Consider the following 16971-nt stretch of genomic DNA (forward strand, 5'->3'; position numbering starts at 1 on the left):
TCTGAAGACAGCATCTTATATATCTTCCCTGAAGTCACAGAGGAATTTGATAGCTCTCTACCCACAGAACCACCTCCTTGCAGATTTTTTTGTTCTCTGAGTTATGTACTGAAAAAAAAGGTCTCTTCATCTGGAGACTTTCCCCTTCATCTTGCGTTATAACCAACCAGACAGAGCCAAAGGCAGCAGCTATGATATATGCTTATATATGTATTAGAATAGCCATGTATTTAGGACTTTTTTTGTAAATCTACAGCAATGAAATAACAGCACAACACTCACATGCATTCAAATATTTAATAGAGCTGGTAAAGAAGTTTGCCAGCAAAGATGCAGTTTTAATTAGATACAAAAATGGGCAATGCAGTTTCAGCTACAGATACCATTTCCTAGGGCTGGTCCAGAGAAGACTGTGAAGTCCACAGCTGTTGAAACCTTTCAATTCACGAGAACGCTACCTGCAAGAGAGAGGGATGCTCGTAAGGCATTTATTGTTCTGTACTGGGAAGCACAGATGGCATTGTGCTGATTGAGCAGAGCTTCCAGGAAAAGCAATTCTCTCCTGATAACATGAGCCTTGCTGGGGCCCACCAGACTCCCTTATTCACTTGTAAGAAAATCTCCTGCTTCTCTTTTCTCAGTCCCACCACCTGCATACTGCCCAGTTCTAGTCACAAGGGTAACAGCCACCCCACCATAGAGGACTGAGCTCCAGCAGCTGGCATGCCTGAGGTGTTAGGGGACCATGAGGATGTGAGATACTGCATAGCATCATAAATCTTGCAGTTTGGGAGGCCAAAAGAGTATCTCAGTAAAGGCTCTCTGATTTACCTGGAGCAGCCATAGCTCTGCGATTGCTGAGTGTGTATGAGGAAAAAAAGGTGTATATTTTAAACACATCAGCAAATTAAAAAGATACAGTTCCCACTCTCCAGAACCAGCCAGGGGAAAATGATAAAACATTTCTCAGACAGGAGAAAGTACATTTGCCTCTGTCCTGTGGTGCCATTGTGGCCTCCTTTTTTTCAAGCCACTTTGGTAAGCTTGATGTCCCCTGAGATCTGCAAAGCTTTCACCAAGTTCAGGGGCTGAATGCGGTGAGTGAAGTCACAGAGCTGCCGTCCATCAAGCAAGACTCGTATTTGCTGGTGTTCACATAAGAGCTCCATCTGCAATGGAAAAGGACAGGGGAGGGTGTTAGAGATCAGCAGCAGAGTTGATTTCACCAGCATGGACTTAGAACCCCATGTGATGGTGATAGTGAAGCACAAAGTCTACCAGTTCTTCTGAAATGCCCCTAACAAATAACCTACCCTTTGCTGAGATGATACTATAAAGCTCCTTATAGTGAGTCCTCTCACTAAGACTAGAGAAAGGAATGGATCTCTCCCACTGGGGCTTGAACTGTTGCTCTCTGTGCCACACTAGACTAGTTAACCTGGCAATGTCAATAGTTAGCTGTTTGTGGTCATATATGTAGCTTTCAGCCTTTTTCCCCTCCTTTTCTCCACCCTATTCATAGTAACCCAAAAATTACCTTAAACGTGTCGCCTGCTGTAAATGGGAAGTAGGGAATAGTCTTCTCTTCTCTTCCCCATTTCCCAGCAATTCGTGCATTTCGGGTGATGGATTTGTCACTAAAGTTAACTGTAAATAACAGCCCAACATCTTTGTTTGCATCCACTGGATCACAGAGCAGAGTCACTGAAAAGCTGAAAAAACAATTAAATGACTGGGACTTTCAGAAATGTGACAGGACATGGTGAACACGGCAGATGCCTATAAAGACGACAGACAGCCATTGATTCCTTGTTAGACTGAAACACGGGACTTCTACAGGCTTAGAAGCTGCAGAAAGGGATGAGAACAGGCTTGTCTTTGTTTCTCCTCCAGTTTCCAGTAGGATGCTAGTGACTTCTGATGTTGCTTTCCCTCTCTTGTGACTGAAATCAAACCAACATTTGTGCATGAGCCAATTCTAATTTGTGTCCTAAAAAAGGTTATGGCAAAATCTTCACCAGTGGAAGCACTGGAGTTGATCACTGTAGATGCAAAGAAGTGTAATGGTAAGCTTAGTTGCTGTCACCCAGGTTAAACACAGCAATGAACCTGCACCTCCTGTGCCAAAGCCACTGATTTTTAAATGGTGTTGATTCCAGCCTGCAGCAGACAACCAAGATGCAGGTTCAGAATTCCACCTCTTCTTGGAGGAGAAATGCCACTTGCGTGCCCCCTCTGGTTCACATTAGATAAGGGCAAGGAGTAGAAAATCCTGACAGGGCAGTCAGAAAGGCTGAACAGTGAATTCTTTCTTGCCCTTTTTATCTTGGTCTAAGAGCAGGAAAATTAAAGCAAGCCGTAAGTTATGAATCTGTTTGACTTTCTTCCTCCAAAGAGCACAGACCCTCAAGAAATCTTTTGAATTTAGAAGACAGGTAGGAGCATGTATGACAGGGTGAAGCCCCCCCCAGCCCCTTCACCTACCTCTTGGGGTTGGAGTGTACCATTCCTATGACCGTGAGTTTCATGGCTGGTCTCAGGCCACCTTTGATTTCACCAACATACTGCTCCACCTGCAGGGAACAGTGAAAATGTGCTGCAGTAGGTCATGCTGTGGGTAAACCAGTTTTAACAGCTGCTTTGGTCACCTCATATAACCTGATTTTATTTTTACGTGTACAAAAGAACTTAAAAATACTTCCAGCCTAAAGTACTTCCTGCACATTTGATACAAATTCTGTTGGTGCTGGTATCTGAGGCGAGCGAGAGGGCCACCATAACCAAATGACTGGTAACGAGGTGTCGGCTGCCTGACAGGACTGCCGGCTCCGGTGGGCAGTTTCTGACCCAAACCGCCGTCAGTAAGATGAGTGGCCGCTGTCGGTGCTCTCCCTGACAGATATGTGTGACTGATGACCCTGACGGCATGCCTCAGGTGGCTCTGGGAACAGCCACCACTGACTTCAGGTGACTGACACCAGTCCCCAAGACCAGAGCAGGTCCTGCAAGCGCCGCGGTGACCCACACATCTCGCGAGTGACAGGACCCAGGCAGCTGGGTCCGAGCCAGTGACGGCTGCGATGGTCTAACGACACAACAGATCTGGGTGCAGCGCTCCATGCAGCAGATCAAAAGCTCTGTGGCAGCATGATGCAGAGCGCAGACTCCATGTGAACTTACTCTGCCAGCTCAAAGTCATTAACAGATTTCGGCAGGCTAACTTGACACCAGGAGGCTTTACACCGAGCCAGGTAGCCTCTGTCCTCCGCCATAAGAGCACAAAGCTAGCGTAGATGCTGCCCCGCCATTGCACGTTGACAGAAACGCAACCGTGTTTTCACAGCTGATCCCAGTCACGCTTGTCCCCATCACTTTTTCAAAGCCAGATAATGGCTTCTCGGTGGATCTACTTTTGTCCCCACAGAGACCTGTAGTTGCAAACTCCACCCAAAGATCAGAGCTACATTTACTTGCTACAGGTAATTCTCTGACAGTTTTGACACTCAGTGGAGAAACTAATACAGGCAATAGTTGACATGGAAAAATAAGAGAGAGAGCTTGGAAACAAGCGATAGGGACATTTTGAGACTTCGGTTTCAGAAATGGCTTTAAAATGTAAATGCCAGAGTACCACAGCGTAGCATGTAATCGCTCCCTGTGCAGATTCACTTAGTAAGAAGCTGCCATAAACCACAAAGTGTTATTAGCAATTTGCGTAACACTGATAATATTCCAAGGCAATGCACAGCAGACCCTATTTTAGATAAAAGCATTTTATCGTTCCAGTGTTCCAAGGTAAAAATGCAGACATTTTTTGCTAGACGACCTGCACAATATATGTATGATTTAGTATTTTGACTATGAGAAGCACTACATCAGCATGGAAACCCACAGACTTCTGTTGACAGCAAATGAGCTTCCATTCAAGTGTAAGTTGCTATGGCTATTTCATACGTATTTCTAAATTTTGGAAAATATAACCAATGTTAGCTTTTTAAATTATTGAATGCCAGCTTGCTTAATGGAAACACAAATTCAAGATGAAAAATGTTTTGCTTATACTCCATTTCCTAATTTCAATATACTAGTTATATTTTCTGCTAAGATGACCTTACACAATTTATTTTCCCACCTTGATATTTACATCCATCCACCTTTACAGCTTCACAGATATATTAATGAACCTCTAATTCCTAACAAAGCCGATGTTGGATGAAATTAATTTAAAAGTACCTTAAAAAATGACAGCACTACTGCTGGTTGATAATAATGTCCATTTACCCTTGCAGAAGTGGGCAGGTGACTCGAGTAGGTATGTTTTGAACTTTGTAACAACAGAAAAGCGCCAACCGCCTGAGATGTCTTATGTGAGGGAGCAGCTCCTCAGGTAAGTAGTCTGACTGTAAGGAGATACTTTAAACTGGATAAAGCAGTTAGAGAGTGGGTAATAAGCATAAAAGATCCCAGGCTAAATGAACTTCATCCTCATAGGTCCTGTGTCCCACTAAAGCTCATTCCTTGCCTACACAAGAGACAGATACAAAATAATATCCCAAATTGAAAGTCCACGTTGAGAAATTGCTTGCACAGAGCTGCACCGTGGTAAGCACCATCATTAAAGGCACAAGGAATCAGAACTGAACAGATCAAACGACGACCACATGGTTTCAACATTTACAGCTCGTCCAGCATGGCTGAAGTTCAGAGGTATGACTACCCACGCACCGTTTCTCTGCCGACATTGAGTTGACAGGACAGGTGAGCGCTCAGGATGCCGTAGGAGGTAATGGTACAAATTCCTGCAGCATCTTATGTGGCTCATCGGTGGGTCCCAGCACGTTCACACAGACATAGCCCCCTTCCCGTATTTTCCGTTCAGGAGCCCTGGGGACTCACTCGGTCACTTACTTTGGGACACCTCTCCTCTGTCATCACCGCTCTGCCCTCTTACACTTGCCTCCACCGCAGCAGTCCTCGGAAGAGTTTTTGTTTTGTGTGTTAGGACAAAAGCAAACAAAAAGCCCGGAATAAAGGGAGGATGTTCGGGGGGGGCTTATCTCTGCCAAACACCGGCTGGACACCACCCAGCCGAGCAGCTGAGTCACGGCCCTCTGCGCCTCGTCCCACTGGGGGAAGCTTACGACAATAACACGGCCGGTGTGGGTGCGAGGGCAGGGCGACTGCAAGGGTGGGCAGGCCCCCGCTGCCCCGCTCAGGACTGCCTGGCAAGCCGGTGCCTGTAGCTGTGTTTGTATCTATACCGACACATTTTTATGGAAGTGTTTGAAATTATGTCTGTGCATAACACACTGTATCTGCACGTGCCACAGATATAAATAACATGTCACTTATTTTTTTTATGCCGTTTCTGTCCTCTCTCAAAGGGGTAAATATATATAGAACTTAGATCCCTATACAGACCTACATATATAGAGTGAGGTATGCATATAGGGTTATACACATATACAAGGGTAAACACACACACACACGTATGTATATATCCCTATATGATACCCCTCTCTCTCTATGTGTGTTTGTAGCTGTATATAATATACGTCCATACAGCCTCCCCCCGAGAGCCGGCGCACAGACCCCCCCGCCCTACTCCCGCTCACGGCGCCCGCCGGTGCCGGGGCCAGCGGCACGCCGCGGAAAGGGGCTGCAGGGGGGCGGTCCCACTGCGCGCCAGGGGGCGGAGCTTCGGGCGGAAGCCAATCAGAACCACGAGAGGCCCGAGCACGGGGCGGAGCTGGCGTGCGGTAGGAGGAGGCCGCGGGGCGTGCCGGTGGGCGGAGACGGGCGTGGCTAGCGGGGAGGGCGGGGCTTGCGCTGCCGGGGTTCCCGAGGCGGCGTCAGGCGCCCCAGAGGAAAATGGCGGTTTATTTACATTCTGCTCCAGCTCGGCCAATGGGCGGGCGTCTGCCCGCGTGCCCGCCCGGCGGCGCGGTCAGCTGAGGCGGCGCCCAAGATGGCGGCGGCGAGGACTGGCGGTGCCGGGGCGGTGCAGTAGAGCTCAGCGCCGCCGGGCTGGCCGCCTCCTGCCCCGTCAGGTAACGCGGACCGCGCCAGGACGGGACCCGGGGGCCGCCGGGCCGGACCTTGCGGAGGAGGGCGAGGCCGCGGGCGGGTGCGCGGCAGAACGCGCGGCAGAAGCGGGGACTCGTGCGGCGGTGGGGAGCGGCGGGAGCATCCCGCGGGCCGGGCTCCCCCGGGCGGCGCGGGCACGGCCGAGCGGCAGCCGCGTTGGCGGCCCGCGGTGCCCGTGGGCGCCTTACCCCCCCGCCCCTGTGGGAAGAAGCCCCCTGCAGCCAGGCCTTGGCTCTCCGCCTGTCCCCGCCCCGGGCGCGCTGTCGGTGCGAAGGAGAAGCCGGGGATGGTGCCCCAGCGCGCCCTCACGGCAGGATCCTTCGCGTGTGTCACCCTGCCCCAGGTCACCTGCTCGTCCCGGGAAGATGCATTCTTTTGGCAACGAAGAAGCGGTCTCTCTGGAGCGGCTCTTTGGGTTTTTCTGCGAGTGCGTACGGCGCGGAGACTGGGAGCTTGCGCAGGCCTGTGTGCCCCAGCTCAGCCAGTGGCACGGGGACGGCCCTGAGAAGGTGGAAGCAATTCTTCAGGCTCTGGTAGCTTGTCCTGTGGGGGTAAGGTAAGTAAGGTACTGTTTTGGTTCAGTAGGCTTGAGTGTGAAATGAGGAGGAGCAATTAGTTTAGCGGTGACTGTGGGACGCGGGTACAATCTGGGAAACAACACTTGCTTCCGTGCTGAGGTGTCCTGGATGTGTCTAGATGTGCTGTTATCTGAATGTTGACATCTTATCACTGCCCGAGCACTTAGCAGGCTGCCCAGTCCACCGGGATAACGAGCACTGTTCATTTATGCAGCTGATGTGGTGATTGATCCAAGCTTAAAACTATTTGGAAGCATTTCAGAACAGATTTTGTTAGATCTTGCTGAAGGATAAGGAGAAGGAACATCTCCTGAAATTACATTCCTTTGACACCAAGCTTTGGTTAATTTAGAAACGGAACCGCCAAGATCAGTACTGTAGGTATTTTAAATGTTTTCTTGTTTCCCGCTCTTGAAAGACCTGCCAATTTCTAAAAATTTAAACTCTAAAAAAATTGAATTATGCTGTTAGTATCTTATTTCTCTCGCATTGGATTTTGAAATGGCATTGGGTTTACTCAATCCTAGTTAGTTTTGATCTCTGCTTTTCGGGTAGGTGCATATGAAGGGTGACTTTCTAGCACTTCAGGGAACATTGGTATTCCCCCTCTCCAAGCAGATGATCATACTTCTTCACATTAAAATTTGTGTAACATTTTGGTAAAGGTTCTAAGAAATAGTTTATACTGACAACAGTTAAAGGAGTCCGGAGGAGATGTGCACATGGTTAGATGAATATTGCTGATGGCCATGTGAGACATAACCATTTTTGATCTTTTTATCTTTGAATGTTGGGCTATCACATCTAAAGGCTTTAGTTAGCAGTGCTGAGATTTTCAAAGGCCAATAAACTATTTTGTGCTTTTTCCTTTTCCTAGTTCCTTTGACAGTATTGAATATGTTCCCTAACTGTTTAGGTTTTGGAATATGTAAGTACTGCAGCACATGAAAAGCTGATTGAAATTAGAAGTATTCTTTGTTTAATTACTACATTACTTTTAGTTTGGATGTAGAGCTGTGCTTGTGCTGCTGTGACCTAAAACTTAGTTTCATTTTTTTCAGGTAGAACTAGACAGAACAGGAAATAGCAGTGTTTGGCAAGCGGTCAGATTTCAAAGAAATCTGCTGAAGTGCTCAAAGAGGGCTATACAGACTGAACTTTAGACCAGAAATAAATTTCATTGTTTTGAAGCAAAGAACTATGGCAGTAATGTTGGTATTTGGCAGATCTAAAAGCAGTTACTTGCACAGCAGAAATCATTGAGTTAGTGTGTAAGGAGTACTAATATTCTGGTTTCTCTGCATTATCTTCCTGTCTGACTCGTCTTCAGCTGTTTAGTTGTCTTTGTTTTTATCTTACACAAAGAAATATAAAAATCAAAATTACCTCTGACAGTGTTTCCCTGAATCTTAGAGATGGGAATGATGTTGTATAATCCAGTGTATGTGCTTATTGCTTTTGTAGATGGGGACAGAATTCTAGCCCATGGAGAACTGCGTGGCTTTGGCTTCTTGTACTGGAAAAATGGCTTGCCAGGAATCAGGTACAGAAACATCTAGCTGACTTGCAAGTGCAACTTACAGCTCTGACTTCTAGCTGACTTCCAAGTACAAAATGTCTGCCTAGTTGCTTATTTAAATTATAGGCTTTCCCACATTTCATGGAATTGGGTTCTCAAGGTACCTGGAGAGGTGTATTGCTTTTGCTTGTCAAGAAAGAACTGTTCATCTTCTCCACACTGGGGAGAAAAATGGAAGGGTATTTTTTGTTTTGTTTAGGTAACAGAAGTTGGCTTTTTAGCATTGAGCATTTCTGTAAATGGAAGGCATGAGTGTATCAACTTCTGTGTTTGTGTAGCACCTTTCTTACATTAAAGATGAAATAGTTCAGGCATCAGACAATTCTCTATAAGCTTTAGATGGTGAGGAATGTGCTTGCTGTATTGCTGTTTTCAGACAGACAGGTGCAAACTAGTCTTTTTTCCTTTTTTTGTTTTTTGGTTTTTTTTTTTAATTGGTACACTGGGATGTGAGATCATACTTTTTTTTAAATTCATTTGTCCTTGTCACTACTTAGGCTTCCATTTTTTCTCTACCTTCTGTTGAAGGATGTGTCTAATTGATTGGATTGTAATTCCTGACAGTGTGACACTTGTTTCTGTTTCCAAATGTATAGATAAATGGAAACCACTGGTGTGGGAGCAGAACTTAATTGTGGAATAGCCTTTAATTGAGAAATAGGTATCTTCAGAGAGATATTTCAGTCTGCCTCAAAATGTTAATGAGATAGCTAGGATTAGGTTTATATGGTAATGTAAATAAATAAAAGTTTTATTGGCTAACGCCTTTCTCATTCTCTTATATTGTTTCAGAAAACTGTTCCAGTTGTTCTTCAGAGAGAAACTGAATTTTTATTATTCTTGGAAGAACTACAGAAAGATGTCTCTGAGGAGGTTCTAAAGGTGAGCTACTTAGTATGCCCTACTTCTTGTTAGTTATGTAGAATATCCAACTGTATCAGGTTTTGGGATATGAATAAGGAAAAGGTGTTCAATATTTCTCTAAGGAGACAGAATTAGCAATTACAGGATGAAAGCAAACAAGGTAAACTTGACTGTTGATGAAAATAAATCTGCTTGAATTCTGTTAGTGACCAATGAAGTCTGTGTAAGTTACCATCTAACCTCCAAGGTCATGAAAGATTCCACCATTGTCTGCAGTGTTGCACAGAAATAGGAGACTCAGCAACCTCATATCTTTGTCACAATTACTGTCAGAGGCATGTTAGTAGGTAGAGTATGTTTTGATCCAGCAAATAAAGAAAAGGATGTTGTGGACTTATCTTCTACTGCTAACATTCTCATTTTTGCGCACACCAACCATGTCTCCCCTGCATATTCCCCGACCTGTCTCTTCCAGCCAAGGACAGCACTCGCATAGTTCCAGGAGTGCCACAAGTGCTGCTTAATTGCTGTTGAACTGGGTTGTTCCTCACCTTCCCACCCCTTACTGGGAGGGCTGACTGGGAGTTTTTGTTTGTTTGCTTTCCTCTTCCTAGCTCTGGAATTGCAGGTTTGCTTCTGTTAGCAAGAAAAATTATTGTTGCTTAAGAAAGAAGTCTGTGAGATGGCTTCTCAATCTGTTGGCCAGTTTAAACCAAGTCTGAATAATTAGCGTTGATGAGGATGATGCAGTTGGTAAATAGATGGTATGAATCTAGAAAAGTAGGGTTAAAAAAAAAAAAGACTGAACACTAATCATCATGCTCTTACTGACTTATGAAGATACAGTCACATCAATGTATTGCTAAGAGATAGAATACGGTAGTGCTTCAGCCATTCCATAGGAGCTGCCTGTGAACTAAGGTAACTTGCTTATGAGCACACGGCCCATATAGCGTAGTAGTGTATTATAGGATTCTTTGTATTTTTGTTACGTATTCAGGCATATCCACTCTTCCAGGAAGGATATTGGACAAGGTGGACTATTATTGATGGATTTCCTAGGCCACAGGATGTTTCCAAATTGATTTATCTTCTTGCTTTCTCTTATTTTTTAAATAATGTATTTCATATTTTTAATGGAGTCTGAAAGGCTTACTGTTTTATTATTTCCCTACCAGGAACTGTTTGAAGCATTTGAGTGCACCCAGAACAAGCACATCACAGACAGGAAAAGAAGAGATGGCTGTTCTCACAGATTCAGTTTGGATGTTGTTTCAGCTCTCAGGAAGCTTTTGCTGCGGGCTCCTCAGAGGGCAAAAGCCCTGCTGGAGTTCTTCCAGGAGGAACAAGGCATACACAGCTCTTCGCTCGAGCACTATTGCTCTCTACAAAACATCTTTGTTGAATTTCTTCGTGACTCCTTGAAATCTCTACAGAGGCTTCAGTGCAGTTCTGAGATTTCAGCAGAACTAGATCAAAGAGAACTAGTGGATACAATTTATGCTGCTCTTAGTATAGTGACTTTTGAGGTGGAGCATCAGGCAGATGAAGTATGGCACCTGTTCAGGGAGCTCCTGGATGTATGCTGGACTGAGGGAAGCCCACTGAGGGAGGAGAAGCTACTAAGCTGTATGCTGAGGAAACAGAGTCATGGCCTGTTAAGCCTGTATAGCAGTGTTCTCATAGAAAGAACAAGAGAAAAATTTCTGGTGTCAAAATCAATACGAAAAGGTTTGTTTCACTTTATGCTTTGTTTTCATTTCTTGTTTAACAAAGCCATTGAGGCATTAAACAGGCAAGTTGTCAAGAAGTTGAGTAGTGTTCTTGCTAAGGTGCCTTAACAAGCCATGGAGTCTTGTAAAATATGATGATAAAATGACTTAAAGCAAGGAATTGGCATAAGAACCCCAGGGCTCTCCCTACGTTTCTGCAGTCTATGCTGCCTTCTTTTGTAAGCACTTCCTTTACCACCCCTTGTTGTGCTCTATTTTAATCTGCTCAGCATTTCTCCTGCTGAAGATCTTGCTTGTAACTAGAAAATTGACTCGCCATATGTATATAAATCTTTTACTGGTTCAGCTCCAGCTTGGGATCATCTGTGTTGGAGGATGTTCCATTTCAGGCCAATAACAATTCAGCTACCTCAGTAATCCCAAAACATTCAAACCCCTTAATATTGGAAAAGAAAGCTTCTAGAAGTGAAAGGAGATGTGGAGTGGGCCGATATCCCAGCTGGAAAGAAGATGCAGTTTGCTTACCTGCTTGCTTGCCAGAGCCCAGCTATTGTTTTTGTACCAGCTATAACTTCACAGCTTCTGTCTAGCTCCCTATGACTGGTACATTTAGTTGAGGATCTCAATTGAAGCTGAATGGCAAGTGGTGCCCATGCTCTTATGAGGAAAGTGGCAGGTGAGTGGGCAAGGAGGGAAAAGGTAGAATGCCTACCCTATTTTGCTCGCCTCTGTACACTGAGGTATAAGTCAGTGAGGTTTGTATCTTCTCTCCTCCCTTCGCTCATAGGGATTGCTGAAGGGAAGTTCAAGCTGGTGTGGAGTGGCAGACTCTGGCATTTCTGATAATAACTACAGTTAGTGCTTCCTCACTGGGGAAGAGAAATGGACATATGGATGCCTTCACTCTTACTGGGAGTAGTTTAATTCTTGCTTTGCACAGATCTGAGAAGTTCGTTTGCTGGACAAGTCTTTGCTAAGGCCCTGCAAAGCAGCATAGTGTCTCGGAGCACAAGCAAGAATTCATGCAACATACAGATAAGATGTGTATGACTAGAGAAAGAAAGGCAGTATGACCTGAGCTGATGCAAACAACCTGCGTGCCGAACAGGCTCTTGCTATATCAACAACTGTCCAGACAGTTCCCTGGTTTCCTGTCTGACCTTTTTATTTTCTATCAATCAAATTTCTCTGCTTGGCTTTCTTGTTATCCAGTAACAATATCTGAGAGTCTTAACTGTTACCATGTAACGGGTGGTTAGTATTTGAGGAAACCTTGAGTGTTTCTCAGTTTAAATTAACAGTAATTATGCTTCTTTCAAAGGTGCCCCTCTGTACTGTGAGGTAATCTTGTTGTGATGTTTTTTAGGTTCATCTGAGCAGCTGGATACAGAGCGAACCATGATGAGTTTGTTCTCGGATCCCAAAGAGTCTCCTTCTTGGAAGACAGCCTATTTCTACTGCTTGAGCAGCAGCAAGCACTTTCTGGAACAGATTCTGGTATGGCCATAAAATCATTAAGAGGGAAACCCAGTGGTGGCTAAAGTCAGTCCCTGTATTGAACACGTCTTGATGGTGCACATAAGCATTTTGTATTCAAATAGTGTTTAGTAGGGGTCATGACTTATAGGAACAAGGAAGTAACTGGTGATAACTCCCCTACTTTCAGCTGTGTAATGAACTCAAAATATTCAGTGAAATTTTTGGAAAAGCTCATCTGCATGCAGACAAGATTAGATCTTCAAGAAATCCTATGTTCTGATTGTAATTTTCTTGGATATACCACTTGATTTACCTCATGACCTTGAACTTGTTGCTTTGCTTTTCTGATGCTGGTAGACTTGGGGCAGTGAGACTAGTTTGCACTGTAAAATGTATGTTTTAAAGAGCTTGAAGACCTGGTGAAAAATACTCTGGTATGAATTAAATTATTTGAATTTATTTACATAGATGGAAGAAATAGTATACAGGTAGGTTGTCACTGTTAAAGTGCAAATTTTTAAGGTTTAACATATTTCCACTTCTAAATAATGTGCTCATTCAAGTTTCTTACATAATGCCCTTGACAGAGACGTAATCAATAGAAAGAATGTAAAGATAATGTAGTGAGGGAGTGTGAGCTGGCTCTGTAGTAAGCATTTGAAATGATGGTTTTTTTCCTTATGACAGTTTTACTGAAGAGTAACCTGATGGCTTGGAAAATATAAGTTTAGGGAAGTTCCAGATGCAGAACTTCACTATTTTAGTGAAGCTAATACTGAAATGGCTACTTGCTTACGTAACCTGCCAGGCATTATAGGTCTCTGCATTTTGGAAAGATAAATACTTCTTCCTTTTCTTTTGTAGGTGACTGCATTAACTTTACTGAAAAGAGAAGACTACTCAGGCCTGAACAGCTTATTGAGGAGAGAATTCAACCCCCTTTGCCGCCTCTTGGTATTGTTAGGATGGACTCATTGTCAAAGCTTGGAATCAGCAAAAGCATTGTTATGGACTCTTCACAAAACTCAGGTAAATCAGCAGAAAGTGGCAGCATCCCAGTCTGAGTCCAGATAATGCAATTTGTTTGCAAAAAATAAATAAAAACAGGGAGTTTCCAGTGAGAATGTTAAACTTTCTCAAAATGGAATTAAAAAAGCTAAGATGTTACAGTTGTGTGTAGGTAACATTATTGGACACTTGCCTTTCTTCTTACTTCTCAGCTGTGAAGGGAGTATGATTGCACAGGAGATTCTGAAAGTTTTTCTGGCATAAGCTCTTCAGCCTTGGCTGTTAACAGAGAAAAAGACAGCAACGGTTGTTGATTAGTTTTTTTTAAGAGCTGGCGGATGTTTGGTTGGTGTTATTTCATCCAGTGAGTCATCACTGGATAGTGACTAATTCTGGTCACAACTAACCTGAGTTCAGCAACAGAATAGCTTGGAAATTTCCCATACCCGTTCTCAAAATGAAATGATAAATGACAAGAGCTGTGACTCAAAGATCCACCTTGTCTGGGGGGAGTCTTCATCTCTGAAGAAGACGGTGTAGCTGCAGTTCAGATGATGTCTGCTTGCAGGCAAGTGGCTTGGACTACAGAGGTGGGGAGACGGGGAGCCTTGCACTGCTGGATCATTGGGACAGATCTAGGCTGGTATTGCCTTAAGGCAGTTACCATCTATTGGTAACAGACTGAAGGTCTATGCAGTAGCCTCTGCAAAGTGAAAGTCTTAGATCTGATGGAAAAGGAGAATAACTGTCTGCTACCCAGTATATCATCTGTTCTAGTACATGATTAGCTCTAGAGGTTAGTGTCTTAGACCATTATTAAGAAGCATTAATCGAAAGCTAACCTTGAAAAGGGATGTAGCCACTTTCCATGGTGTGTCGAGTGGAGGCTGACTGATTTGGATGCTCTTTCAGAATAGCCCTTTCTTGCTGGCTTTGTAATAAAACTGGTAACTTTCTGTACTTGAAAGTTCCCATCTGGGTAAAGAAGTCTTACAAACATCCCATATGAGACACAGGCTTGGTTCTGCTGTCTGACTAGAGGATTTGTTGTAAAGGGATTCTTTTATTTATCTTTCCATTTAGGATCTGTGCAATGATTCAGTACTGAAAGATTTCTGTGACGGGCTGTGGGCTCGGGTGGAAGTGCTTGAATGGTGCATACAGCAAAACAGGTAAAATGGTCAGAAGGACTTCTTCCAAACTGTCTTGCCAAATCTTCCCATTAGTCAATTTATGTATGCAAATAGAAATTGTGTTCTTTTCTTGTGAATCTTGGCTAATCATCTCTTGGTGACTGTATATCACAAGCTCTTGAAATTGCTTCATGGCCATTAGTTCTGCTATTTGTTTTTCTTTTTAACTGCAGTAGTTTGGTTGAATCAGAATTAGAGTGGGAGATAAGTCTTTAAACGTGGCTGAGACCCCTAAATCTGTTTGTGACACCTCTTTGTTTGTTCTCTCTTGCAGTATTACTATCCCAAGGAAGGTTCTTTTGGAACACTTGCACGGTCTAGATTGCCACACTGCAGTGTACTCTCTTCATCATCTCACTAATCTTCTGGCACTGAATGAAGACGATGTTATTGAGCTTCTTCAGAAAGTTCCTGCTAGAGACAAACAGATGCAGGGTAAATGTGTAGGGTTGTGAGAACACAGAAAAACCCTTATCCATCAAGTATGTGCTGCTCAGTATTTCTGCCAGGAAGAATCTGTTCTTTTGACCTATCTCTGTAAATAAGGAAGATAGTGCTTATCAGCTGTTTCACAGAAGAAAACTAGAGAGCATGTAAAAGTTATTTTAGAGTCCTTTTGGGGAGTAAATTCTCTCCCAAGAAGGAGTTGTGAGATCTCTTTGATCTCACAAGGACAGATCTCTGAAACAGTGTTTTCAAAATGGTAACAAGACTTTGCACATGCTCATAATATGCTTCTCGTTGTAAATTATATACTGTATAATACCCTTAGCTTGAAAAGTAAGTGTATATTTTGGATTTCAGCCATCTGCACTTAAATTTAAAATCAAAAGGCAAAGCCAGATGAAATTGACAATGTCTCATACTATAACATCTACATTTTTGAAAGATACAAAATGTTGGTTTTTTTTTTTTTTCTAATATTAAGTCTTACCAAATCTACTTTAATATTAAAAACCAGTAAGGCTTACCTACAGGCTGTGTTTACATCCCTCTTGGTTCACTTCTGTCATTTTCCCATGTTCCAATTTGGTGCCTAAAATACCTGAGATTCCTAAACACATTAGTTTGCTCAGAAGTGACTCTCCTTGTACACTCTCTTGATTGTGGCCTATGTCCAGGTTCAGCTGCTGCTATTTAAAGCTCGTTTTTGCCAGGGCCTCTTAATGATACAGAAGCTCGGTCTTCCTGCATGTACTAGAACCTAAGAAGCTGCAATTTTTTGCCTCATTGCTTCTATGGATGGGAATTTGTACATGTGTAATTTCAACCTGAGTTGCATGGAGACCTCTCAGTGATGGATCTCACATGGATTTTCCAGGTTGCCTGGTGGGAAGCAGTTTTCTTTCCTTCTGGTATCATATTGTTAAGATGTTAGTTTCCAGTCCTATTTTTACAGGTTTTATTGTTAAATATCATGACGGTTGTCTTGAAAGATGTAATGATTGAGACTCAATATAGATCTCCAGTTTCAGTGTCCTGCTTTCTGAAATTAATTGTTTTGTTGTTGCTGATGCTGGGGTCTTGTAATCAGTTCTTGCATTTTAATTATTTTCTGCTTAAATTCTATCAAAACCTTTCAGAAACAGGAAGAGGCAGTCCCATCATACCTTCTGGGAGCTGCATGACTGTAGCAAAAGAATTCTAGCTGTGGTTTCACTTCTTTTTTTCAGATCACCTTGATTTACAGAACTAGTTAATGAAAGACAAGTCCTCTTTCTCTTTTCAGCCCAGTGATTGTTGTAAAATTCAGATAATTCTATAAACACAGTTTAATAGAATCTCCTTTAAAATAAAGGAGGAGAGGAGTGATGAAGTTCTGATTTGTCTGAGTTCGTAGTGTTAACAGGCCCTTTTCTCCCTCACCCCACATACTTCCCCTTCTTTCTGCCACACGTCTGTCAGCTGCAGTAGTGAAACTGAAGTAGAGGTACTGGTAGACAGTTGTGTTCAGGCACCCTTCAGATCAGTGCGTAATGCTAGCTTTGATCAGTCACACTAACAAAAGAAATGATGGGCAGAAATTTCCTCATGAGTTACAGAGTTCAAGAATGAGGTGTTAATATTTCTGCCGTAGGAAAAACAAGTGCTTATAGTTAAAGAGTCGTTGTTTGGTATTAGTACAAGGAGAAGGGTTGGTTTAGATGCAGATACTGACAGAGACTCACTGCATCCAAGTCTTTCCACATGGGAGGCAAAAGTGTATTAAACTTGCATTTGATTACTAGTGTGTATCTTGTAGTATCTCCAGCTAGCTATTTCTCTTTTTCAGAGGACTGTATTTATCAGATCTCTGGCTTCACCTGCATGAAGTCCTCTTAAGACAGTGTATTGACAGCTTTTTGGGTGCTACATAGTAGTGTAGAGCTGCCGGTGAATTACAGCATTTCTGTGGCATGCGGGTTCTGCAAAGGATTGATACTTAGATGTTTCCTCAGTTCTGTCTGCTG

At 43.5% G+C, this 16971-nt stretch overlaps 2 protein-coding genes across 4 annotated transcripts in view; one reads left to right on the forward strand and one right to left on the reverse strand.

Annotated features, from left to right (window-relative positions):
• Positions 1-189: 189 nt before the first annotated feature.
• Positions 190-6589, reverse strand: LOC104319500 (galectin-related protein A). 2 transcript variants are annotated; one of them, XM_069784177.1, is made up of 5 exons: positions 6436-6589; positions 2485-2573; positions 1538-1712; positions 985-1169; positions 190-458 (listed from the first exon to the last, which is right to left on the reverse strand). In XM_069784177.1, exons 2-4 carry the CDS (start codon positions 2526-2528, stop codon positions 1026-1028), a joined length of 363 nt encoding a protein of 120 aa, XP_069640278.1. In that variant the 5' UTR covers positions 2529-2573; positions 6436-6589; the 3' UTR covers positions 190-458; positions 985-1025. The 2 variants fall into 2 exon arrangements, with proteins under 2 accessions (XP_069640278.1, XP_009919546.1); XM_009921244.2 differs by lacking the exon at positions 6436-6589 and adding an exon at positions 4909-5145.
• ZFYVE26 (zinc finger FYVE-type containing 26) overlaps positions 6453-16971 on the forward strand; it is a 49509-nt gene continuing 38990 nt past the window's right edge. For both annotated transcript variants that reach the window (XM_069784171.1, XM_069784172.1), the window contains exons 1-8: positions 6453-6643; positions 8130-8208; positions 9037-9126; positions 10287-10839; positions 12208-12338; positions 13185-13349; positions 14412-14500; positions 14796-14956. In XM_069784171.1, the coding sequence (XP_069640272.1) occupies positions 6453-6643; positions 8130-8208; positions 9037-9126; positions 10287-10839; positions 12208-12338; positions 13185-13349; positions 14412-14500; positions 14796-14956 (1459 nt within the window). The remainder of the gene's footprint in view (positions 6644-8129; positions 8209-9036; positions 9127-10286; positions 10840-12207; positions 12339-13184; positions 13350-14411; positions 14501-14795; positions 14957-16971) is intronic.

The sequence above is a fragment of the Haliaeetus albicilla genome, chromosome 5 (assembly GCF_947461875.1).
Source record: "Haliaeetus albicilla chromosome 5, bHalAlb1.1, whole genome shotgun sequence".
Classification (NCBI taxonomy): domain Eukaryota; kingdom Metazoa; phylum Chordata; class Aves; order Accipitriformes; family Accipitridae; genus Haliaeetus; species Haliaeetus albicilla.

Bases quoted from the DNA above. Each gene is read 5' to 3' on its own strand.
- LOC104319500 (XM_009921244.2), bottom strand. From the start codon at position 4,932: ATGACAGAGGAGAGGTGTCCCAAA. The intron at 2,574-4,908 runs GTAAGTGACCGA...TGTTCCCTGCAG, and splicing joins CAGAGGAGAGGTGTCCCAAA to GTGGAGCAGTATGTTGGTGA. The intron at 1,713-2,484 runs GTAGGTGAAGGG...TTGTTTTTTCAG, and splicing joins GTACACTCCAACCCCAAGAG to CTTTTCAGTGACTCTGCTCT.